Source organism: Halichoeres trimaculatus, unplaced genomic scaffold (genome assembly GCF_033239565.1).
Source record: "Halichoeres trimaculatus isolate MK-OKI-2021-1 unplaced genomic scaffold, fHalTri1.1 fHalTri1_scaffold_23, whole genome shotgun sequence".
Lineage (NCBI taxonomy): Eukaryota > Metazoa > Chordata > Actinopteri > Labriformes > Labridae > Halichoeres > Halichoeres trimaculatus.
The window spans coordinates 1,519,021-1,545,431 of NW_027437201.1; the positions used below are offsets into that span (position 1 = coordinate 1,519,021).

The following is a 26,411-nucleotide window of genomic DNA, read 5'->3' on the forward strand; positions in this document are numbered from 1 at the left end:
GTATATGTTCTGTGTTCATGTCATTTTCACATCTTGTGTCAGAGTTATAGGCGATCTAATAGAGAGTGTGACCATGTGACATGCTGCTCCATCATCTGGTAAGTTGTCTCACTATATGGAATAAGATGTCACACTAGACTTTACAATAAAAAATGTGACAGTCCTCCCACCAGCAGGGTCTGCTGTTATGGTGTGCTCTCTGCTGAGCTAGCTCTGCCACACCTGGGTGGACACGGCCGGTCTCCCAGGTGCAGGTTGATTAGTCTGCGCTCATCATCCCACAGGTCGCCATGAAGGCCATGTCCACATGTAGCCAGGTATTTTCAAAAACGAGTATCCCCCCTTGATTGTTTTTAAAAATACTTCCGTCCACATGCAGCGGGTAAATCCGCCGGTGGCTGTGGCTTGAGGCATGTCAAACCCATATTGGGCAGTGTTTTCCAGACGTAAAACCTGTCAGCCAACCAGAATGAGTCCCTGTCATTCAGCTGTGACATTTAAGAACTGAAAACTTTATTTACTGGGGTCTACATTAAACCAGAGTTTTCCAAAATCTCCACTTTGGCTGGAGGTTTTAGAAAATATCGTTTTCGGTGATGTAAAACTGCGGTTTCGTGTGGACAACAGGCGTCAACGCATAAAAATACAAGTGTTTTCCCAAATACCCGGCAACATGTGGACATTGGTTAAGTCTCAAGTGTGAGGTGTGGGTCGTAAGGCGTCCATCTGTGGAATCATACTATCTGTTGTCTTCTGATCCTTGCATTTATTTGAGGGAAAAATGAACCCTGTAAATCTGTTTCCTCCATGCGTTTTCCATTTTTGTCAGGTGTTGAGAGTTTGGTCATGACAACAAAACAAGGATGGAATTATGGTTTATTGGTCTGTTTTACTGGAAAGTGAAGACTGAAGTCAGGAAAAGTAAAAGGTTTATCATTGAGCTTTTAAGACCAGGGGCGTATTTAGTGGTTTGGGGGCCCAAGGCAAACCCAGTCAATGGGGCCCTCCATGTCCTTGTAACTCATCTTCCTCAGAGCTAGACTGGCCTTCCCTGGGTCCACTGTCTCTTTCCCAGAATCAAGACATGAGACAGTGCTAATCTTTAACATGGTAACTTAACACAACTAAATGCATTTCCTCAAGGTCTGTACTTTAGTTTGATTTAGAAAAAAAGTGAATACATAATTTAGTCCACTTTGTCCTGGATTTGAAATCTTTTATGGTCAACTGACAGCTTATTTGTCCCACAGTGGGGAATTTACAGAGTAACAGTGACAAACAAGAAAGTATGAAGTGAAAAACATTACAATAGGTAAATATTGAAAAAATAATTATCTAGTAAAGAAAAAATATGTAAATATCAAGCACAACATAAAACTGGAAAAAAATCTACTGAAAGAGGTGATATTTACAGTAACCATACTTTCTGGTACTATTATTTTAAAGTTAATGTATTTTTATTTGACCCCCTGTCCAGTGAGTTATGTATACAAAAAAGAGATTTTGTACAATAATGTTTATCACCAACTCAAATAGTTTGATTTTGAGAAAATGATCCTGTTTCCTGGGCTAGATAAAGTCCTTAAAATCCTAAAAGTCTGATATGTTTATCTCAGATCTCAGAGCAACATTGTTTTTATTTCCCACTTGGTTGAAAATAAGAAAAAAAATGGGAAAAAAGTGTTTTTTTACCACTTTCTTCCTGTATCAAATTTTCAGATGTGTTGTAACATGGAATAGCTCATTGAATAAGAAGGGAGGGGGAGTACCCAAAACAATCATTAAAGATTAAGTCTTTTGATGGATTTTGAAGCATGTGAAGTAAGATTAGAAAAAAGAAATGCTTTCAATTGAAGAGAACTTCATAAATCAGTTTTTAAGAGATGCTTTGGGAGCCCCTGGGAATCTTGGGGCCCCAGGCAACTGCCTGTGTTTGCCTAATTGTAGCTACGCCCCTGTTTAAGAGTCATTGTAAACAGCCACTAACCAAACTTAAAACTAATCCTTACTCTTTCTCCAGATGATCAAAAAAGACTTGACATTCTCTTTGTTAACGGCGCGAGCTCTGGCGAGGATGGTTGGTCTAATTTTTGGAGAGAGAGTGAAAGGCGCCAGTTTAAGAAGCCTGGGAACCACCCCTGTTTTTTTCTTTGTCAGCCCAACTTTGTGGTAACTGTGTACTTCTCAATCTGCAGCTCCAACTCTGGACTAAAAACCTGCCGTGGTGATTTGTACCTAGCTACTGTAGCTGGGACAGCTGTCTGACTCTCTGTTTCAGCTGGGGTGGATGTCAGTGATGAGTTCAGGTACAGTAGATGACTGATTGATCTATGAGTGAGCATTACCTGGCTCACTGACCTCAGCGTCATGTCAGGTGCAGTATGGCCACGTTTTGTCTTCTTGTTTCCTCCTTCCCTTTAAGATCATTATGGCAACTGCTGATAAGTAGACACTCTGTTTTAATCTAAATCCTATTGCAAGCTTGTTCTTCTGGTTGTCTTCTAGAAGTCTTGTGTACCAACTAAATGACCCCAAAATGACTGAGACATGTTGCCCCAAACTACCATTTGCTAAAGGTAGCTCTAGCTTAAAGTTAGCGTACAACAGATCAATGACTGGGCTACGACAGGATGCCTTAACCTCTCCTCTTACAAGTTCACATGTGTCACTGTCAGGATTAGGTTATTTTGAAATACATCAAGTTCATATTTTTTCTTTGGTTTGTTCAAATTGGTTCATTGATGCTCACCTGAGCTCACAATGAGCCACTCAGACAGGAAGAAACACCTGACCATGCAGGAAAGAACTGTAATGTGACAAATTACCTGTGTGACAACAAGCCCTGGTCTTCCCTATTGGACCTCAGCATGCTGATCCCCAGCTGTGCTGACTTCCTGTTGCTCTCCATACAGACTGTTTCTCCTGCTGACGCCTGATTGGTCAATCCTGCTCAGACTACAAGTTTTCCCTTAATGTGCACCTGATCACGCCACATATTGAGATCCACCCCTCCTTTAAAGCTTCTTAATCAGTCAGTGAACCCTGTAGCTACAGAGCAGCAGGATCTGAAAAACCGATCCTCGTGGTTTGGATCTCTTCACCCTTCAGCATGAGTGTGGTTTATTTTTGCACATGGAGTGGAGCAGGCCCAGAATCAGAACTTCTCTTCAGTCCAGAGAGTCCACCACACACCCCTGCAGATCAGCCGCTGTCCTGGTGTGACACAAAAAGCTAGATGCGTAACAGCCCTCCTGATCAGCTGATGGAGGGGCCGGGCAGAGCGGGGCCAAGTCCACGTCTCAGAGGGCTGCAGACAGATCTGCTCTTCACATTTGCTGGTGATGTGAGAATGGAGAAGGCGGGTCCTTTCATCATGTGCTGGTGTGGAAACATTAAGCGGTTGCTAAGTTACAGGTCAGTGTAGAGAAGCATCAAATGTGTGTGTGTGTGTGTGTGTGTGTGTGTGTGTGTGTGTGTGTGTGTGTGTGTGTGTGTGTGTGTGTGTGTGTGTGTGTGTGTGTGTGTGTGTGTGTGTGTGTGTGGAGATGCTGTAGTGTGTGTGACATGTAAGCATGCAGTGTTTATGTCCTCAGTATTATTCTGTTCCACGGGTCCAGGAACCTGCAGGGTCATGTGACAGGAAGGACAGATCACCCCTCTCTGGGTGGATCCTGCAGACGGCCTGATGCTGTCGACCTGCCACTCCGTTTCTTCCTTCAGATCCTGGTTAGTAATCTTTGAAAGTGCTCTCTTTGAACCAGCTGCAGGAGTTTGATCCCTTACTCTTTGCTATCACATCTTTGCTAACCTTTCACTACATTTCCCAGAGTTCCCTTGTCAGCCACACATGCCTCCTAATATTCCCTTCACACTCTCTCTGAGTGTGGAGAAATGTGGTGTTGTGACGACCCGCGTGCTGCCAAGACACCTCGCTAACAGTGCTTTTCACAACTGGCGTGTAAAGAGCTGATAAACGGCTCCATGTTCCCTCAGCCTGGAGCTCCTCCCCGCTCTGACCCGCACAGGGCAGGAGGCCTGGGTTGGCCTCTCACACTGGTCCCCTGTTAGAGCCTGGACTCGGCTCGGATCTGCTCGGCCCAGCTCGGCTGCCTCTGGCGCCGGGCGTCCCGCCGCAGCCAGCAGAATCAGCTGCTGTGAACACCAACTGTGAGAGGAGCAGATTTTGGCGGGGCTGGAGACGGGGGTAATTAGCTCTGACAGAGCTGATGAGTCGCTAATTAAATGTTTATCTGAATCTGGCATCTGTCGTAAAACAAATGTCTGTTAGCTGCCTACAATCTGTGGATTATCACCAATAACGGGGACGGTCCTGTGTGCGGGGAGATAAGCTGCAGAGGACGGAGATGTGGGGCGAGTCACAGAAACAGTGGAACCTTCAGAGAGCTCTCTGTGACTCACTCTGACCACAATTATCTCCATCCACAGTCCAGCTGCCACGCTGCCACGCTGACTTGTGTAGTAGCAGTTATTGTTTTGATGATCAGAGGTTTGTTTGTCATCTTTGGATCACACCATGAAAGAGTCAAATCTGAGCAGCATAAAGAGACTTCAGCCTGTTCCCCTAACACTCTGTGGTGCTGACAGCAACCAGTCCCTCAGAGAGGCTCAGAAACACTGCTCTGGTGTCCAGCTGCAGTGGTCTATAACCTGCAGCTTTTTGACTCCTTTGTGGCTCTTTGTAGCTTTAAAAAATATCATTGAAATAAAGAAGTTTTATTTTTCTTACAGAGGGTATTGATGATTAAAAACTCTAACACTAAATAAAATCCAGCGTTAGCATTTTGTTGAACTAAATATTCATCCTATTTGTCAATAAAGCCTGCCATCGCTCTACCTCACCTCCCGTAACGTCAATTTAAATGTTCAATTTAAACCTCAAGTTTTACAGCCCTGGGAAGATAAATAAATCTACAAAAAGACAAATCTGAAAGCAAATACAAATTTTAATTCTGTGTGGATGGATTAATTTAACTGCAAACATCCCGGCTTAATGTGCACTTGTGGCAATGTGGCAAATGTGGCAAGACATTGGTAAAAAAATTAAAATGTTGAGTTGGGAAAAAATATCAATATATGTTATCAAATTCAAGTATTATTTAAAAAAAATGAAAATTATAAAATTTCAACCAAATAAATGGTTGCGTTTTTTTTTATTTCAAGATTGCTTAAAACTGTTGAAAATTTGCATAACTTTTTTGTGCAACTTTTCTAAATAAAAAAAAAAAGTGGTATTTGTGCAGGTTATGAAATCTCAAAAACATTGACATTTTTTCAAATGCATTAATTTCAATTTTAAGAATTTTTTGCAAGATTTTGAATTTTTTAAAAAATTGTAATATTTTTGCAAATGTGTTAAAATTTTGGCAAAATGTTGAATTTGTTTGAAACTTTTGCAAATTTGTTAAAAAACATTTAAACTAAGACATCATATATACAATTTTACAAATTCAAAAAATCCTATCATTTAGTTGACAATGTATGGCACTTTATAGTCTTTGTTGTAAAGATAAAGTCGTTTTGTGTCTTCAGAATAACTTAAACCTAGCTGAGTCGAGGCTAAATGGCTCCTGTGAAAGTAAAGGTTGCAGACCTTGGTCTAAATTTTGTTTCAGACCAGCCCTCCAGCAGAGTTTCCAGTCAGCCCGATCCTCCACGCGTCTGGTGAACTCCTTCCTGCACCAGCGTCTCTCTGGAGACCTATGATAATGCAGGACGTCCTTATGGCCCATGCCCATGTGCTGGCTGTTATAGCAGCAGTTCTCTGGCTGAGCTCCCGGTGTCTCTGGCCTCATCCTCCTGGATGCTGCTGCCTCGTTCACCCGTGATAATTCCCCTTAGATTCTCAGCCAGTGTCCCAGAAAACGTCACACCTGGTTCACGCTGAGGGACAACAAACCTGGGGCCAGCGCCAAAGAGCTGCCGTGTGCTTTTCTGCAAATCAACTCTGAAAATAAAGTCTTATCAATTTTAGACTCAAACTGAGGAGATGTTAATCAGGAGGAAATTAGTTTGTGTTTCAGTTTTATACGGCTGAAGGAGGACAGGGTGAAGCGTCTGTGGGACTTACTGTTCACAGTCCGACTCTCACCACAAACACATGAAAAGGAAATGATGTTCTTTCTGCAGACATATCACAGCAGCTGTTCATTTCTCAGGTTAATCACATGTAGGCCTACAGAAAAAGAGGTCCTGACATCTTTCATAGAGATGGAACAAACCCTGTTTGTTGTGTTTTAGTTGTAACTAACTCCTCTGGGTGTCTGGTGTAAAAGCTGGACTCGTCAGATCTGGGTCGTGTTTTCACGACCTTTGGTGAGGGATCCACAGCAGCATTGTTCTACAGAGGTGAGAGTGTGTGTGGTTATTCTTCCACTCTCCACCCTCTGAATGTCAGCACCATCCAAACTGTGAGGATTCTTTCTGTTTCTAACTCAGACATCTGCGTTTCTCTGACAGACCTCACCTTCAGCTGCTCTGGAAGCTCTGGAAGCACACACTAAATATTTACCCCCCTCTGCTCCTGGGTCATGTGTGCATTAAAGGAGGAGGAGGTGGAGACGTGTAATGACCAACACTGCTGGGGAAGTGTGTCTGTGAGAAAGCTGCTCATTCTGTCATGTGGAGCCGTGCACCAGGACAGCTTCCTGCTCTCTTTCAGCTGCAGTGTTTGTCCCGGGCGGTCCAGCCGCCTCACCTTTCACGCTCCAGCAGCTCCTCATGCACAGATTCTTTCTGATTGCAGACTCATATTTTCATTTAAATGCTGATGGGCTGGAGGATCGGTGTAAATTGGAAACCAAAACTTATTCTGCTTTCTCCCTGTCCCTTTTTTTATCCTCCCGTGTGTTTGTGGAGGAGTGCAATCACAGGCGCCGTTGTTTGCTGTGAGAAATGTCGTTCACACCCTCAGATTGTCATGAATTTAAAGGAGCTCTGAAATTGCACTGACCAGCGTTAAAGTCGAGTGTTTTAATTCAGATGTCAGATTGAAGAGGCCGTCACCTGCGCTGGAGCCTGGTATCCTGCAGAAGCTGTCAGAGAGAGAAGTGACACGCTGTCAGGACGGTGTGAGACCTCCACCTCTGAGAAAACAAACCTGCACGCTGGCTCAGACTGGAGGTGTTATCATACAGAGGTTTTCTGAGGCTTTGACTCCTGTGGGCAGAGCCAGGAGGAGGTTTTCAGGATCAGGAGGAGATTATGAAGAATAGATTGATTTAAGGCATTGCTTTCTTCTTTAAAACACTTAAAAACAAAGGAAAGAAAGCAGAAAGTCTTGACTGTTTCCCACAGGTTTGCTCACAGAGCATGCTCAGTGAGTGTGTTCTGTGTCTGCAGAAACCTGTGAACCCAGCTTTTAAAATGAGCCTTCTTCAAAGTCTGACCTGTTAAATGGTTCCTGTGTCAACAACACTTCAGGCTGATGTTCATATATTGATAAAAAAAAATGCTCTGATGATACAGGGAGATGCAGAAGAATTAGGGCAGCAGAGCTGACCGACACACTGATCAGGAGGAGGTGAAATGATACAGAGAGCTGCAAACAGGAGCAGATCTGGACCATTCAGCTGGGAGCTGAAAGGAGGAGGAAGAGGAGGAGTTTATTTCAGGTAAACTTAAAATGAATTTCAATGCATGCTCTTTATGTGAAGTGCTCAATCGTTTGTGTTTCTAAAAACAGTTCATACTAAATTTAAAGAAAGAATAATAAAGTTTCATGATGCTGTAGTGTTCAGCTGCAACAGGTTTAGACTTCTATACATCCAGAATGCTTTGAGTTTATATTGCAAGAGTCTCAGAATACAAATGGGTTTAGATGACATGGGTTTGACCAAAAATAAGAATTAAAATAGTATATTCCTTTTGTTTTTTTTCCCCATAATTTTGATAATAAATCTATTTTTTTTTCCAGAATTCTGATGACAAAAATAAATAAATAAATAAATAAATAAATAAATAAATAAATAAATAAATAAATAAATAAATAAATAAGTCCTTACCCTTTTATAAAAACAAAGAGAAAACTCCCCTTGGGCTCTTCAGCCCAGTAGTTAAAAAGCCCTTGTACAACAAATTTGAGGGTTTGTCAACCTTTAATAAAAGTTCTACCAAAAAAACAAATGATTGGATTTTTTTTGAAAGAAGTAGAATTCCCTGAAAACAAGGGACACACCTAGGACTCTAATTCTCTTAGCCTTCTTTTAGCCAGTTGTTCTTTTTTTTCTAATTAACACAATACAGACACTAAAATAGAAATGACTAAATTTCCTGGGAACTTAGCAATCACACTCCGAGGGCTCTTATGAGAACACCCAAGTAGTTTAAAAACCCTCAGGGTACACCGTTTGGTGTTTTCAATTTTTCCAAAACTTAAAAAAAAAACAAAAAAAACAGAAGCCAACCCCTTGGATTCTTTCCGAAATTTCAAAAAAGATAAAATTCCCTACCACCTAAGTGGTTAAAAAGCCCTCTGAGTTTACCATTTGATGTTTTTTTTTTTTTTTTTCGAAACTCTTGATCATGTGAAAGCAATCCGTTCCTATGTCTGACTTTCCTCAAATTTTGCAAAAATAATTTTTCCTAAAAACAATGGGGACCCTTCTAGGGCTGTTATAATACTACCATAGATGGTAACTGCACCCTCAGGATACATTCGTATTTTCAACATTTCCAAAAGTTCCAAAGAAAAACAAAAAAAAAACGGCTGTTATGATAACACCCTATGGGTTAGAAAGCCCTCAGGGTACACCTTTTGTTTTTTCAGCCTCATTCAATTTGGGGAAAAACAAAGGCTATCCCCTTGGACTGTTTTCATGTATTAGAAAATAATAATATAAGGTTATAGCCTTTTTCATTTGATGATTTTTTGGGGCTTAGAATACCATCCATTTAGACAGCCATTCATTTGCTTTAGTTGTATGTTTCTATGTGGTGTCTGAAGCGATGGGGCAGCATGCTGGAGATTCTTCCACACTCCTATGAATCTTTTCTCTAAAACAAACACAGGACACAGAAACCACTCCAGGAACGGTGATCAATGTTTAGAAAAATATGGATGTTTTATTTGAGCCAACTGGAACAAGCTTTGTAACCCACCTCCATGATGTTCACTCCTCTCTCGTCTATGGAACACGGTCTACATCCAAATATGAACAGTGGTATATCTGTTAGCAACAACACATTCATTCACTTCTCGTCCTACCAACAGTTTCAAAGACACACACAGTAGAGTATTAATTTATCCAGTCAAATACTTGGTTAAGTGGGTTTCTATTCTGAACTCACGAAACAGTGATGATTTATAGTTTGTTTTTAAGAATCTATTGAAAACAGACAGTCTAATACAAAGTCCATCCAGTACAGACTTGTCCATGAAACTGCTCTAGAATAGCTTATTTACAATCGTCTACTGGAAGCAAAGAAACCTGCCATTGCTTTAAGAACAAAACAAGCTAGCCATCACTATTCAAACTCAGATACCAAAAATAAAAAGAAGAACAGAACAGAATATTTTTATTGATTGTGCTTTGTAACCCACTAAACCACTTAGTTTTTCCAGACGGAGCCGCCGTCAGAGGCACCGAACAGAAGTGCTGATAACATCCATTTCATCCCTCTCTTTGAGATTCTCTAGAGCTATGAGGAGGACAGGGCGTACAAATGGGTCTTTTTTTCTTTCTTTATTTATATATTTATAAAGTTATTACAGGCTCATCCTGTTCGTCACCTGTGGTGGTGTTGTGTTGCACAACAGAAGTCACGGAGGAATCGGTCTAAGTGTTTAACCATGCAAAGCCCTTTAAGATTCGCCAGAAAAGGTCACAGAGTAGATTTGTCGGACGGGGGCAGATAAAGGCTCGAACAGACACAATCAGTGTTTTCTCACTAGAACAGACACAGAATGAGGCCGCAGCCCGTGGATGGATCAGGGAATCAAGACAGTGGAAATAATAGTAGGCAAGTTAGCTGGATACTAGCACACCTGGTGGTTTCTCGACCCTCTCTGGCTTCACATCTGGCTGGGCCTGTGTTTGTACAGTGTAGCTCTTTGTCCGGTCTCTCACAGTAAGCTAAAGATGTTCTTGGTCCTGGAATCAGCCAACGTCCTGCTCTAAAAGAAGGCCTATGTTCCCACCCTCCCTGCTGTGCAGTCAGGAAGTCCGGCTGCGTTAAACAGTCACCTCAGTCTTGCTGCCTGTGCGGTAGTGCTGTGGCTGCTGTGGCTGCTGCTGCTGCTGCTGCTGCTGGTGGTGCTGGGGGATGTAGTGGAGCTGCTCCACAGTGTGAGTCCGTCTGGAGGCAAACGCCTGCCTCTTAGAAGATGTCTGGTTCATGGCTAAAGTGTTGGAGTGTGCCGTACTTCCCCCTCCTGATGCACCGCCACCGCCGCCACCACCACCACCGCCGCCACTGCCTTGGGCGTTGTTAGAGGCACTGGGATGGGAGTGCATTTTGGTCATCTTGTAGCGATCCATTAGAGGCGTGGTGGGTATGAACACGTCTGTGTGTGAGATGGCACGTGACATGGACATGTCGCTGCCACGAAACCCACCAGAGATGCTGCTGACCATGCCGCGCTTCAGTGACATCATCAGCTTGTCCGGCGAGATCAGAGGATCCTGTGACAGGAGGCGATCTTGTGAGTACAGGCGGTCTTGTGAATAGAGGCGGTCTTGAGAGTAGTGGCGGTCTTTAGAGTAGAGGTGCTCCTGGGACAGGAGTCGGTCCTTGGAGTACATGCGGTCCTTGGAGTACAGCCGGTCCTGGGAGGTGTGGCGGTCTTGTGGAAGTAGACGCTCCTGAGATCGAAGGCGCTCGGCAGACAGAAGCTGCTCGTCTGAGAGGATCCGGCCTCCGTACGGGGACATCCCGTTAGAGGACATGCTGTAGTCTTGCTGCGGGGCCCTCTGTGGGGACAGGACTCGATCCTGGGACATGGCCCTCTGGACTCGACGGGGCCTCTGCCTCTGCTGCGACTGCTGCTGTGAAGACTGCGATGGGGGAGGGGCCTGGGAGATGGATGACTGTGGGGGCTGGCTCTGGAGCTGCTGCTGTTCCCTGTGCTGTTGGACAAAAGAGAAATGAGGTCAGACCGGTTCTGGTACTGCTTTCACAAAGCTTCCAAACTCGCTGAAACTCTGGATCAAACATCAGAGTAGGCTTTCCTGTGCCTCGAGCAGGAATGGGAGTGCTGGTTTAAAGCAGCGGAGAACTCATTTCACGTCATTCATCACAAACACTGACAAACAGAGCTGTGCTAAAGACTGTTTAACCCCAAAGCTAAGCTGCTGCTAACATTAGCCTAGCCTGTGTCAGGCCAAACCTCTAGCAGTGTGAACGGGTGTTATCACGAGGCATCAGACTTCAAACATCTCTTCCTGCAGACAGACTGTTTTGGTGAGCAAAGCCATGTGGTTCAGGGTCACAACGATGACTGGTGTGAATCTCTTTGGACAGATATCTACGATGACTGTCTGTGCTCTGTGTTTGCTTTGACATGTTGTTTCATGCCATTCTGACGACTATAAGGTTTTTGCTTGCATATTAACTTCTTCTCCTAAGACATAATTGGCGAGCCAGCCGGGAGTCTTGAGCCACCATTTCCACTAAGCAGTTCAGTTTGGTTCATCTCGGCACAGCATGCATTTCAAAGTGTTTCCACTGGCAAATCCCAGGACAGACCCCCACATAACCAAGAAGAACCATCCCACTTTTTGGTACCCTTCTGTTGTCAGCCTGGTGCCTGACTAAACTGAGCCGGACCCAGAAGGTGGAGCTGGAATCACTGCAGTCTGTATATTGGTTTATTTCTCTGAAACAAAGCTTGATTGTTCTCTATAACAAAGAGCCACATGCTAATCACAGAGAAGACAAATTGCTGGATGTCTTCCATGGTTGCTCTTTGTTAACTGTGTCGCGTTTTTATTCTTCGTTGTATCTATTAGTGGGGTACAATGCGTTGTCTTGCCATGCTGTCATGCTATTAGGTAGCTGACGCGGCTATCAGCATCCGGCTTACATGCTGCCTACCATGAGGGGGCGCCATTGGCCGTGGAAACACAAACAAGATCAGGCTTTGCTGAGCCACCCTTACAAACCAGACTGCTTGGTGGAAACTAGGGGTGCAACGGTTTCAGATTTTGGTATACGGTTATAGTCTGAGAAAAAAACACATTTTACGGTTTTAGGGTTATTATTATAGACACAAAAAAATCACATTGGCATTCTTTGAAAATATGTTTCATTGTTTTTTTCCCACATTGTTTAACAGTTGCTGCGTTTTGAAACAAATACAGCACACAAATAAGTGAAAAAAGTTGATATCTCTGGAATGAAATATAAGCTACCTTGTTGATTTAAACATTCATGGCAGCACTCACTGAATGGATTTTGAACAGAACAGACTCAAAGGCTGTTAGACAAACTGTAATATAGTAGACCCACTAGATTGTGGTCTTTTTTTCTACATTTCTTAATTGTTGCTTAATTCTTTTCTTCATTTTCTTAGTAAAGATGTCTAATTGGCTTTAGTTTTGAATAACAAAATTAAAATAAATAACTGAATTATAAAACTTAAAGTAGCTGTCTTTTGAAACAATACACTTAACAGTGAAATAAAAATAAAGCTGCCTTTTGAAACATAAATAATACACTTAACAGTGAAATAAATAAAAATAAACAACACATTAGATATGCATTTCCCTTCTGAAAATCAAACGCTGCAGAACCTCTGTCTACATCAGGGCCAAATGACAATTTACAGTACTTTTAGTTCAAATTATAGTGCAGGAATGTGAGCATGTTCACATTATCAGTGGTTGAGTTTCAGGTGTCTCTGCCTGCTCAGCAACGTCTGCCATTAGCTCTTTGCTAACGTAGCCACCATGGTTAGCTGAGCTTGTTTCTCCTGGGATTCGTGGGCTGAAGCTCCTATGTCTGTGACACGAACAATGGCCCCCGTCTGTCTTGATTTGTTTTACAAACACTGTTTCACTATTTCTCTCTGTATCTCCTTGTCTTCTTGTCACTCGTCTGTGTGCTGCTGTGGTACGCCCGCTAAATAGGCCGTGCAGAAACAAAGCGCGCGCGAGAGAGAGACAAAGGGACAGTTGCGGCTGAATTTTGCGGCGCACAGAGTTTAAACTGACGGACTGTTGTGAGCAGAAATAACCGTTGTTTCTGAATGTCTGCGGTTATATAACCGTGACGTTTAAAACCGCGGTTAATAGAATAACCGGTTAACTGCTGCACCCCTAGTGGAAAGAGGGCTTTACCTGCTAGAAGTAGCTGAGCTTATTTAAAGTGAGCGCTCCAATGCTCTAAAAGGACATCAACCAGAGACTAAATCACTTAAAACACTCAACGAAGCTGCTGATAATACCACGATAAGTATCTGCTTATTTGGATCCTTAAAATCAGAATAACATTAACAAGAAACTTAACAAGTGCCTCTTTCTTACCCCACACGTGGGTTTTGTTGCTCTTAGGAAACAACTCGGGCTTCATTTTTGTCCTTCAATATCTTGGGATAAAAAAGTTAATTACATTTCTGGACCTGTCAGATTAACCGGGCTCATATCAAGTCTGGGGAGACTTTTTTTTTTTTTTTTTACTCAAAATAAGTTATAAAGAACTTGGCTAGCTTTCACTTGTTGCAGTGAACTTACTGATTTGTTGCCACGACCGGAGGGTCAAACAAACCACAGCAACACAATACAATGCTAAGCACTTGGCAACACGTGTGTGTGTGTGTGTGTGTGTGTGTGTGTGTGTGTGTGTGTGTGTGTGTGTGTGTGTGTGTGGGCTTTGCTGCTGAATGAATCTGTTAGCGTGTTGCCCTGATCGTTGCTCTCCACTAAGTGTAAGAGCTAAACTGTTAAATCTCAGGATTTGTTGTGTGTGGAATCTCTCACATTTTCAACATCTGTGAAGATTTTAAAAACCAGAGAGAGCCGGGCTTCAGTTTTATAAAATCCAAATATTTCTGGACCTCTCTTTATGAGGGAAGTTTGTCCACAAGCTGAAGGATGAAAGGCTGCAGCACCCGACGCTGCCAAGATGAAACGTAGCTCCTCACAAACTGACAAACAGCTCCTCTTTGAGCCTCAAAGACTCACAAAGAGCCGCTCCTTTTTTAGACGCTCTCAGCAGAAGCACTCGTGCACCCACCTGGTCTTGAGTGAGTTTGAGAACGTGCAGGGGAAGCGTGCTTCGCGCTGCCAGGTCGGGCAGGTGGCGCTTACGAGTGTAGTAGTCCTCCACTTCTTTATCTGCTGCAGAAGAGACGGGGATAAAAGGGAGAGGAGAAGAGAGGTTAAAAAGAGGAGTTTCAGGCAGTGAAAGGAGGAAACACGAGGAGGAGTTGGAATGCAGGGGGAGAAATCATCGCACACGATGCAGAGGGAGGTGTTGGCGGACCCATCTGTGCTTCACCTTTCTGTGCTCGTGGAGGGGAATAGAAAACAGAGAGAGGAATCACAGTCAGAGTGGATTACATGCCAGGCACATAACATCCAAACACCAGGCTTCATCCGGGATTCAACAGGCAGCTCTGGCTGTGGGGGCAAGTTTCACAAAGGTCATGTAAAAGTCTGTAAACAAACATCGTCATATTCAGGTATGGAAGACAGGCGGCTCATATCCACATGCTGGAAACGCTCGTCCTGTTAGCACTGCACAGTGAGAGCCATGTTTTCACGTCCTTGAGTGGAAGTTTTCTCCTCATTCATGTGTACAAACAACCTCCACATGCAGTTCAGTCAGAGGAACAAGAGACGTTTCCAGAGGCAGCAGAGTGTAGGAGTGAACGTAGCATCCACTTCATGCCACACGACACAGACCCATGCATGAAGACTGTTTGAACATAACCACACACACACACACACACACTCACACACACACACACACACACACACACACACACACACGCACGCAGAGTGAGCCACGTTCATGGGAGGAGTCAGACAGAGACCGGTGCAGCAGGAATCATTCAAAGACGGGAACATGAAGAAATGCTATGCTAAGATGCTAACTCTCCAGGTTTACCTTCAAACTAAGTCAGAGGTGATTTCACTGAGCTAATTCATTACTCAGAGCTGAGCGTGTGAGCCGTCTTTTTCAATAAAGCAGCGCTCACACCACCTGTCACGAACACACTCCGACAAAAAGCCCTTCAGCAGAGAGCCGCGGGCGCTCGCTGCAAATCGATTCATTACGAGACATCATAAAAACAAGATGTTCCTTTCTCAGCCATAATAGTCTTCAAGATGTGGGCCGGGCACTGCAAACTCATCAAGCGTATTAGCATAGAGTGAATGAGTGACTCGGGGTGTACAGTGTCCCGCGCTGCGACGGGCAGAGCGCTTTTCTTCAGTTTGATACCAATTTGCATTAATAAGCAGCAGCATTCTTCTCTTTTATTTCCCCCACAATGAAACCTCGGCTCTATCTTCCCTCCGGCACAATCCGACATGATCTATCAGCGCTCAGACACTAGTTGAGCAACAAAAAGGAGCCTGGCAGCCTTTTGGCTATTTGCTGCAACAAATAATTTGCTTTGGAAGCAGAAAGAAAGTTTGGGAGAGTGAAGGACGGCGCCGGAGGAGATCTCTTCCTGTGAACACGCTCTTTTGTGGGCTGCTATCTCCAACTCTTCATTTACTTTGTTTCAGCGCCTTTTGAAAGCTATTATCTTAATTCTCACAAGCATTCTTTAAGCTAAGGGACGAGCGTCTGTTGTTTTTTCCTCTCGGTAAGTAGAAGCTATTATACTGTTTAGTTTGGATTGTTGTCTGCCAGCTGTGATCCAGCCCTGACGGGAGGAGCTGCAGATCCACATCCTTCACTTTGACTGTGAGCCAGCGGTGAATTGGGGCAGTCGTGATGAAATTACACAAGCCTTAAGGAATATTTGCGTTCCACTCAGAGAATATCATGGGATGAGACCTCATTACGCAGCAGAAATCTAGCGTAGCACCGCCGAATCAATACCGAGCCGAGGCGGGCACAAGGAGCAGCTTAATGTACTTATACGCTCCGAGGGAGGAGAAGTGGCTGCAGACTCCACGGGGAGACGAGGGGAGGACTGAATCTTAATGCTCCGAGTTTTTGGAGATGATGAGGCTGATTTCATGAAGGATCAGAGGTGAGGAATGAGGTCGGGCTCAGATTGAGCTCCTCTCAGTCCTCTGAAATGTTGACTTAATAAAGAGCAACACAAGAAATGTTTCAGTGACTGAAAGTGTTCAAACTTTCTTACAACAAAACAGGATTAAAACATCTTAGAATTCTTAAAGCTGCAGTTCCCTGAGTGTCCACTAGGTCTGACGTTAGACTGATCACCTTTCATAACAAGACAACACACAAAAACACAAACACAAACACAGAACCCCTCACTTTGTGGAGCTTCAGCGATAGCTTCATTTGCATGCTATCTTTAGCTTTCACCATCTCTCCAAGATTAGCTTTAGCTTTAGCTTTGACCAGCACAACCCCATCACAATCTAGTCGGATTAAAGGACGACACTCAGAAGTCGCTAGCTGGGCTCAGTTGGTAGAGCAGGCGCGCCATGTACACAAGTTACAGTCTGTGTGCAGGGTTGGTGCACATCACCCCCTTCTTCTCAAAAATTATCTTTACAAACAAATAAGTAAAAGAAAAGAAGAAATAAAACACCAAGCACTGTGCCCAGACACTGAAAGATGCTAACAAAGCTAACGCTGATGAGCTGAAGCAGGCTGATCCTGACTGTCATAGCTTCTCTGGCCTGCCTGCCCTTTATTCCACCACGTGCATACAGTCTTTATGCAAACATGAAGAACTTTACAGGTTATCTGAGTGAAATTCCATGCCTTCCTTGTTTTCATGCACCAGTTTTCAGATGTGTAACTCTAACTCAGCCTTCAGACTGGTCTGCAGGAGTCTGCAGAGAGCATTTCATTCATCAGAACTGTGTCTGCAGCAGCGTGAAGTATTTAGTCTGAAGCAATCACAGGAGAAGCTGCTGAAATCCTGGAGGAACTGATAAATAGACAACCTGACTGGATTATCTGGACAAATAGCATCTCATTGTGTGGACAGGAAGTGGTTAGCTGAGGGCTCATTACTTCAGACCTGCTCCTTCCTCTCTGAGAGCTGGGATCATACTCACGTCTGCACCAGGACGGCTCAGATAAGTACAGAAAAAAAAAACAAAGGCTGCTAGACTCAGTCACCACACCAATGGAGGACTTCACAGGGTCAGGGTCCATGACTTAAGACCGTCAGGGCTGATGAGTCCCCGTCAGGCTTCAGGACAGCACACGTGATGCAGTGTTCATGCAGGGCCTCAGGACAGGGAGCCTACTCTTGCATGAGTGCAGTGAACTTTGACCTACTGAGTTTCTTCAGGGACGAGAAGCGGCTGAGGTCGGCTTTGACGGCCGCCTCGTACGAGGGCGGCAGGTGAGACAGGCTCTGGAAGGAGCGGGAGAAAGACAGGTCATAGGGCTCCGTCTGCGACGTCAGGATGCCGCTAATCCGATTGTTTTCTGGAGACACATACATACACACATATAAAGAGACAGAGGAGGAGAGAAAGAGAGATGGGCAGGCTGAGGCTGGCTTCTTCATCTCTCTCACACACACACACACACACACACCCTCCCCCCACATTAAAGAAAGAGAGCCAGGATCAGAGCATCATGGAGGACCACCTGCTGAGGGAGAGAGGGGAGACAGAGCTGGAGTTTTAGTTTTACAAATATTTCCTGGAGGCGAGTGAGATAAGAGACGTCGGCTGGATGCTGGAAACATTTTCATTTGAATATTACAAACTACAGAGGAGAGCTTCATGCCTTTGGTGTTGACTCGGAGCCTTTGGGGGCCCTGAACCAGAGAAGAGTTAACATTTGACTGTTTTAAATCCAACATCCAGGAAGTTTGAGAGCTCTTTTTATGAGAGTCAGATCGTGTTTTATCCCCAAGCTTTTGTCTTTTATTAACGTCTTTCTCAAAACACAAGCTTTTAAACTTTCAGGACTTTTAAAATCTATGTTTTAGAGTTAAACTCTTCCTAAAGGTCAGAGAAGTCTAACTTTGGATAGTTAAGAATCCTTTTTATATCTGTTTAACATTTCAGCTAATCTTACTCGCTGCTCAGACTGTTTCACGTCCTCCTTATTGCCCAGTTTCCACCAAGCAGTTCAGTTCGGTTCATCTCAGTGTCGCAGCCACATAGTGGTGTTTCATTTGACTAAAACTTGGACATGTCCCCAAATTACTGACCTGTACGGACCCACTTACTGGGACCCTACCGTTGGAATGCCAGACATACTGCTCTGAAAGTGGAGCTAGAAACTCTGCAGACCACTGCTTGGTGGAAAGAATGGTCACTTCCTGTGTGACAGCTGCTGCTGTGTTTCTCCTGGTGGCACACAGTCAAACCTGCAGCAGTGTGAACAGCTGTTATTATGAGGCATCAAACATCACTTCCTGTAGACAAACTGTTTTGGCGAGCAAAGCCATGTGGTTCAGGGTCACAACAATGACTCGTGTGAATCTCTTTGGAAATATTTTTTACTATGAATATCTGTGCTTTGTTTACTCTGACATGTTGTTTCATGTTTTTCTAACGACTATAAGGTTTTTGCTTACATATTAACTTTTTCTGCTACAAAATAAGTGGCGAGCCAGCCGGGAGTCTTGAGCCACCATTTCCACCAAGCAGCTCAGTTTGGTTCATCTCAGCACAGCACGCATTTTAAGACGTTTCCAATGACTAATTCCAGGACAGTTATGCTAATTTTATGCTAACTAACAAATCTCTGCTGGTTTTGATCAAACAGTCTGAAATAGGATGTTAGCATGGCTGCAGTCTTCTAAACACACACATCCTCACAGTGCGTCTGTGCTAAGACTCAGATCAGTCTGATGTTTAAAGGCTCAATGCAGCTTTTTGGACATTTGGCTCTATTTCTGATGAGACCTGAGGATGTTTTAATGATGATATTTTCTGAATATATCGCTAACATCTCCCCCTGAACCTCTGCCTCTGTCTTTGTGTTGGCTCTGTGTGCTAACATTAGTCTCTCCTCTTTCTCTGAGTCCAGCCTCTCTTCCTTAAACAGTTTCAGCCCTGAGTGTCAGCCTGAGAGGAATAGTTGCATATCTAAAACTCCAGCCTGCTGGTGGCAGAGGGGGAGGAAGGGAGGGTGTGTGTGTGGGTGGTCACATCAGGCACTCTGTGGACGTTTGGTGTGGGACTGAGCTGACAGGTGACGTGGTGGTTTGACGAGAGGAAACAGCGGTCAAAGCAGAAAAGAAAAAAAAGGAGACAACACACGGAACAACAGATGTGTGCTGAGAGCGACCCCGCTCATGACAGCGCTGTGATGTGGACTGGGACGAGGCGGGGACGTGGCGGGCAGCAGCGCCTGGACTGGCTGTCGTTGATGTGACCTGATATGGTGCCAGGAAGATGCTCAGGAGGCGTCCGCCTGGACCAAAGCCCTCTTTTATTCCTTCCTCCTCTTTATCTCGCCCTCTCACACATGCACGCACGCAAACATCCGCAGTCTGTTCCATTCACCGCCGTCTTCTCCGCTCTGTCAATCTTATCTGCCCCACCATGCTGCCACCCACTTCCCTCGCTTCTTAATTCTTTCTTGTCCATTCACTATTCCCCTCTCTCTCATTTTCCTCCTCGCTGCGGCTCTATCTGGCTCCCCCAGCGGGCTGTGAGGCTGTCACGCAGTGCAGAGCAGCGGGCATGGGTGCGGCTCCACACCAGCCTCCAGCGGACAGATAAAAATAAGGCTTCAGTGACTGCTGCGGCTGCAGGATGAGGAAAGAGAGGAGATGGAGAGAAATGAGAGTGAAAGACACGATGGAGGAGAGTTTGGAGGAGGGGATGTGAGGACTGAAGGCCGCTGGCAGCAGGGGGTCCTGGGAGCTGCAGGGAGCGTGGGGTCTGAAGGATGTGAACGATCTGTGAGTGGACTGTCCTCCACTCTGCATCAATAACAGACTGAGGCATGCTGTTAGAGATCTGCACATTTCACTGCTTCATCAGGACGGACAGAACAAACAGAGCTGGATCACAGAGGCTTGGTGAGGCCAGAGGTGTGTTTCTAAGGACAGGTCAGGGGAGAGTCGGGCTCTTTAATGAAGTCAAACAACAATCAGCTGATCCCTCTAACAGCTCAGGCCTCAGCAGCCTCTGCCTGCTGCAGGACTTACATCAAACTACTGTTTCTCTGACTAACCTGACAACGTTTCCTCTGACAGCTGCAGAAATATGACCTTAAAGGGTTTGTATTCCTGAAGTAAAACCAGTTTTTGCCTTGAGCTCAGGGTTGCTTCACGAAGCCGAACGCAGCATGGCTGCATGTTTACCAGCTCTCTTTAAAAAAAACTTACTCACTAAATTTTGTTGACATTGATAAAAAATATCTTTGTATCATCCTGAGGATCACACACAGTTGATTCTGCACTGATGGGATGGTGACATTACTTCATCATGATGCACTTTTATCAGAAACAAGGGTAAAACTCAGGCTGCATCAAGTCTGTGTGCAAGACTGGAATAAAAAAAACTTGACAAATGTATTTTAAATTAAGTTCACACTGCTTGCTTTTAACAAAGTTTCTGTTTGTCACCTCTCCCTGAAACAGGGTCACAATATTTCTTGCTCTGAGTTAAGAGGTTCATCTTGCAGGATGCACTTTAGCACAAATGGATTTTTTCCCTGGGTTTATGTTTGTGTTGCATGAAAATTTTCCTCACATCAAGGTTGGTTTGTGAAGATTGAAAGCTGTGACTCGATCTGTGGCCTTAGTTTTATCTTTCAGTTAAGCTGACTAGGAATGGGTACTGACCAAGCTTCATCTGCAGTACTGGGTACAGATTCATGTAAAATCAAACTGTACCATATTAAGGCACCTAAACCCATCCTTGTGACTGTGAGGAAGTGGAAGAGTTGGAGATTTTCCATGCTGGACATGAACACAGCATTGCAAGGTTACATACTGTTAAACTAAAACTTTGAAATTTTGATTATTAAAGAAATGTATATTGTTTACCATATAAACATACACAAAAGTACTGAAAATTGGTACCACTGAGTACTGATACTTATTACCAGGTACCGAGCATCGGTACTGTATGGTTTCAAATTTGAAAGGTACCCATCCCTAAAGGTGACATCAACAAAACCAGAGCTAACAGAGAGCTCAGCTGGATGAAGTGTTTGAGGAAACAGCATCAGAAGAAGTGTCTGTTTGGCTCTGAATTAATTGAAAATTGTTAAAAATTCTTCTAAACGTTGGTTTTGTAAATGATGGCTGACTCTTTGGGTCAAAGAAACCTCAGCATCAATGTTTTTCTACATGATTTGGTCCAGCACATCAGCCGTCAGATGGACACACTGAGCTGCAGACTAACATGGTATTTAACACAGCAGGGTGTCCTCACAAAGCCTCTTAAGCCAGCTCTAAACACACACACACACACACACACACACACACACACACACACACAGACACACAGACACACAGACACACACACACACACACACACACACACACACGCACACACACACACACGCACACACACACACACACACACACACACACACACACACACACACACACACACACACACACACACACACACACACGCTGTCTGAAGTGGAGGTGAGGACGACACACACGGAGCTGGTCGTGGTGTATGTGTACACAGGTGTGAGTGCTGGGATGTCATGGATGAAGTTTGCACACTGAGTGGGATGCGTGTGTGTCAGACTTACCACGCCTCAGTGACCGGTGAGCTACCAAACCCAAGTGGAGAAACACAGATTTCAGAAACATGTAGAAACTACAGAAAGCTGCTCCACCTACAGACAATACCCCCTCTCTAAAACCCTCAGCCTGAACCTCTGACGTGTGTGATGCGCGTGTGTGTGTGTGAAGCGTGTGTGTGTGAGTGTTTCTCTGCACGGGATCTGAGCTGCAGCTTCAACCTCGTTTCAGAGAAAAATCTGTTTCAGGCGCTTTGTGATCAAAGTCTGTCAGATCTGTTGTTGAGATGAACTTTTTATGTTTCCACACATCTCTGAGGCATTTAAACTTATCAGTGTGCGCCCGATAGCGAGTAAATGCTGTATCTTTAAATATTTCTGTGGAAACAAACAGAATTTCAATCAAATGCAGAGATGAGAGTGATTTAATAAATACAGAAGGCCGTGAATATTCAGCGTATGGCCTCTTTTCTCTCCTTTAATCTCTGCTCTGTCTCCTCCAGCCTCCACCTTCATCGCTCTAAAACAGCTGCTGCTCCTCACATCTGCTGGTCTGCAACCTCAGGCTGCGCTAACAAGCAGAGGTGGAAAAAAATCAGCTACAAACACTTCAGAGGTGCACTTAGGAAGAGGTTTCTGCTGTCTGTGCTCCAACTCCAAACAGATCTGAGCTGAAATTAATGACTTTATCCGAGAAACATGTAAACTGGACAGTTCTGCATTATCTGCTGCAGCTCTGAGTAAATGTGACGCAGTGAGATGATGCTTTTCTAATGCACTAAATAGAAATGTTGCTATATGTGAATACAGAAATGTAAAGAAGCACGATTACTTTCCCCAAAACTCTTTCTGTGGAGCTGTTTTGAAGCTGAGCTGCTATCAGCACATGAAGAGTGGATTTCACTGAACTGAATCAATGTTTCTGTATCTTAGGCTGAGCATCAAGCACGCCAACTTAAAGACACTCATCTAGACTAGGGATGCACTAAAAACTCAGCTGCCCTGAAAGCGCTTTTTTTTTTTTATTCGACCGAAAGACTTTTATTAACAAAACAACACGCCTGAAACAGTTTGTTGTGATGACCAGAGCAAAAACCGCGGCCAGCACGCTCTCGTCTGGATAAGGGCCAACATGCTTGCGTGTGTTTCGAAACACCTGAGAAAGACCCACGGATGGTGATCTGCAAAGTGTATGATGCGTGCGCAAGAGGAGTGCAGAGAAAAGGACTGGTCTCTCTGAACCAGATGGGGGGTGTACCTCTCACAGATCAGGCCTGAACCTTGTTCTTCTAACGGGCTGTATAACATATAACGGGCTGATGGTCAGGAGAGATAATGTAGTCGACTAAATACCATAAGAGTTTTAGTCTTAGGGCCAATCCCATTTCTACCCTTTGGCCCTTGGTTTTGAGCGTGCACATCTAGTTAAGTGGTGTCCCAATTCTCCGTAAGGTGAGAAGGTGAAGAGCTACACAGCCTTTGAAACAAAGACAAAGCAGGACCTCACTTGAAACCAAGAGGTATGACAAATTTCCCATTATATGGATATTTAATTATTTTATTTATTTATCAGATATCTAACCCACTGCTACTTCAAGTTAATATAAGCCATGTTTTGAACTGTTGGTTGTATTTTAAAATTATGCGTTATAATGATCTAGCTAACGCTGCACAGTGACAGCTACAGCTGATATTAGCACAGCAAACAGACTTCACTGCAATGATCTGCATTTCATGAATGATCAGACAGATAAGCTATAGCCAGGAGCTGCATTAGCTACATTAGTTATGATAAGCTAATGGTACAGTATTCAGAAGATACATAATGTAGCTTCTGAATACTGTAAAGTTAGCTTAACATTAGTTTTTCAGCTGTCTCTCCTCACTAATGTATTCGGTCCATGGTAGTAAAGTGTGTTTGCTGTGAATGTGTCGCCCTAATCTGACATCAGTTTATCATCACTTTGTAAAAATGTGTTCGCTTTGAAACAGTCGCTCTGACTACGACAGCCAGAGAGAGACCAGAGGTGATGAGGATCTACCTCTTCTCCTTGTCCTCTTAGTCTAGTTTTGGTTAACCTAATGTCAGCAGATTTTAGTCAAATATAATGTAATCAACCTAACTGTTTTGTGAACGTCCTGCAAACTGTGTGAAGGTCTGCAAACTACTCTTAGTTGTCCTCCTGTGTAACTGCTGCTGCTGCTGAGGGGCCACAGACAGAGTTTTACCTGTTCAGTTAAGCGGCGTCACATCATAATATTACAGTGTTTGTATTCTTTAGCATTATGTGATAACGGTTTACAATTCTTAAACTTGGACGGTGGTTTGCAGTGTTTGTCACGTGGTGTCAGTGCGTGCGTGCACGGACGTGTTGTCATGGTAACAAGCAGCTGCTTATAAGAAAAAAAAAAAAAAAAAGGGCGGTGCAGGCAGCCCAGGGTCAGCGTTTTCTGGACACTCTGGGCCTGCGTCCCTCCTGAACATTTTCATCTCGACTTAAGTGTCAGTTATATTTCATCACAGTCTTTGTCATCATCTGACGTTTTATTTAGTTTTGAAAAGTTTGATGATGAATACTTTTCATCGACAAAATTAACACTGCCACACAGTCATAGCCGGGAATGCAATGATATGAATAACTGACATAATAGTTTCTGGTGTTCTGGTTTTCGGTTTGAATTTTCATTGGGTGCATCCCTAACCTAGACCTTTGTGTTGTTACTTTGTGTCTTAATTTTTGGTCATTTTTCTGGTGAGGTTTTCTTCCAGATCATCAATACTTCTACTTTTACAAAGGTTTTATATTCCCTCTGCTCACCTGAGCAGCCACAAACAGCTGCCTGACATCAGTAATAAACCCTGAGAGGAGCAGCAGGTCACGGTGATAACTTCCGTTCTACCAGCGGAGAACGTGGCAGGTCACACACGCTCCGTCAAGCAGAGGACGGGCCAACCTCGACTGAACATTAAGTCGATCCTCAGCCAATTTTATTCCCTTTAAAATGGAGACGGACAGCGAGCCGCTCTCAGAGAAATGTGCGTGCCTATGAGACGTGACACTCCTATGATTCAATCTGCAGCAGAAAAAGTCTCATTTTCAATAACTGAAAGGATCGAGGCGAATTGAAAAGAGGACCGTGTCAAGGGCTTTCTCACACATCCATGTCAAGCAGCATATTCAAGTAAAAGCCCAGGAGCAGGCTGAGCTGTGAAGAGGATCCTCCTCCTCCTGCTGGGGTCTTACCATTCTTAGGTGTGCGTGTGGGGCTACCTAAAGCCACATGGTTATAGTTGTGCTGATGAGTACCTGCAATGACAAAAGCAGTGAAACATCTGTTCAGCAGCGTCCACCAGAAGCACAAATACAGAGCGTCAGCAGCGCGAGGGCCACGAGTAAAGGGAGACGTCACTTAATCTTTAACATGACTGTAAAGAATTCATTCATCTGGATTTATACCAAGAAAGTTTGATTTTAAGTTAACTTTAACAGCCTGCACCAGGCGTTACATGCATTTAATGAGTGAAATATCCCTTTAATGCCCTCAAATTTAAGCAAATGTACATAAATATATGAGAGAGTCAGTGGGATGGTTGCAGATACAGTAACAGGAGAGTGTCTCTATGAAAGCACAGGAAGAGGAAGAGTTTGCAAATTCACTCCTGACTGTCCCACATCGTGAAACGCTGACCTGCTGTGGAGATCATTTTACACATAAAACATCAGAGACAACATCAGTCTTTGCGCATGTTCTGATAAAAAGCTGTTCCACATTTGCAAACAGAGAAAAGACAAACATGTAAAACACTTTAAAGCATCATGTAACCATCAAACATTGTACTGGGGGAAGAAATGCATCAAAATTAAAGCAGCAAAAACGAAGCAGAGGAGCAGGAAGCTGCAGTTCCTTCAGCGTCCACTTGAGGCTGTCTGCAGAAGACAAGAATCCCCATTAGGTCCTGTGTTAACGTGCACATATGTAGAGTAGAATGAAACATGTTTGGTGCTAGAGACATAACATTTAGACTGTTTAGGTTTCTCAAAACGCATCCAGAGAAACAAACAGGTGACTGTTACTGTGACCTACACGCTCTCTGCACAGCACGTGTCCATGCCTGTCCTCTCCTGATCCAGACACCAACACCTCTACAGCACCTGCACACCAGCTAAGAGACTACCAGCACCAACTGTTCCTGAAAGTCTATTTTTCCTTCCCAAGAGCTCTGATGAAATTAAAATCTTCAAGGTTAATTATTCACAGCCTCGTCTGCCATTCAGCCAAACATAATTTCCCATTTCTCTTTTAGTGTTTCTAGTTTTAAAAACTACTTATTGACATTTAACCAGCAGCAGCAGCAGCAGCAGACGTACAGACACCTCCTCTGTCTCTTATCAGCTCCAAGAGTCCTCTGTGTCGTCATCTGCTGAAGCTGAGCCATTTTCATTTCCAGCTCGGAGAATAAACACCAGTTTGAGCCAATCACAGGCCCCTGCTGTGTGTTTGTGTGAGTGTGTATGTGTGTGTGTGTGTGACAGTCAGCGTGATGCAGTGTACGGGCCTCGGCTGGCTCTGCTCTGTGGAGGTGCTTTAGTTGAAAGATGGGACCTTTACTG

At 44.1% G+C, this 26,411-nt stretch overlaps 1 protein-coding gene across 15 annotated transcripts in view; it reads right to left on the reverse strand.

The window, feature by feature from the left end:
- Window positions 1-9,077: 9,077 nt before the first annotated feature.
- Window positions 9,078-26,411, reverse strand: part of LOC141785049 (shisa family member 6) — a 100,473-nt gene continuing 83,139 nt past the window's right edge. For 2 of the 15 annotated variants that reach the window (XM_074663143.1, XM_074663145.1), the window contains 5 exons: window positions 25,044-25,106; window positions 21,808-21,828; window positions 17,398-17,550; window positions 14,191-14,294; window positions 9,078-11,084 (listed from right to left, as the gene is read on the reverse strand). In XM_074663143.1, coding sequence (XP_074519244.1) covers window positions 10,191-11,084; window positions 14,191-14,294; window positions 17,398-17,550; window positions 21,808-21,828; window positions 25,044-25,106 — 1,235 coding nt within the window. In that variant the 3' untranslated portion in view covers window positions 9,078-10,190. The remainder of the gene's footprint in view (window positions 11,085-14,190; window positions 14,295-17,397; window positions 17,551-21,807; window positions 21,829-25,043; window positions 25,107-26,411) is intronic. The other 13 variants (XM_074663147.1, XM_074663151.1, XM_074663150.1 and 10 more) reach the window with 7 other exon arrangements.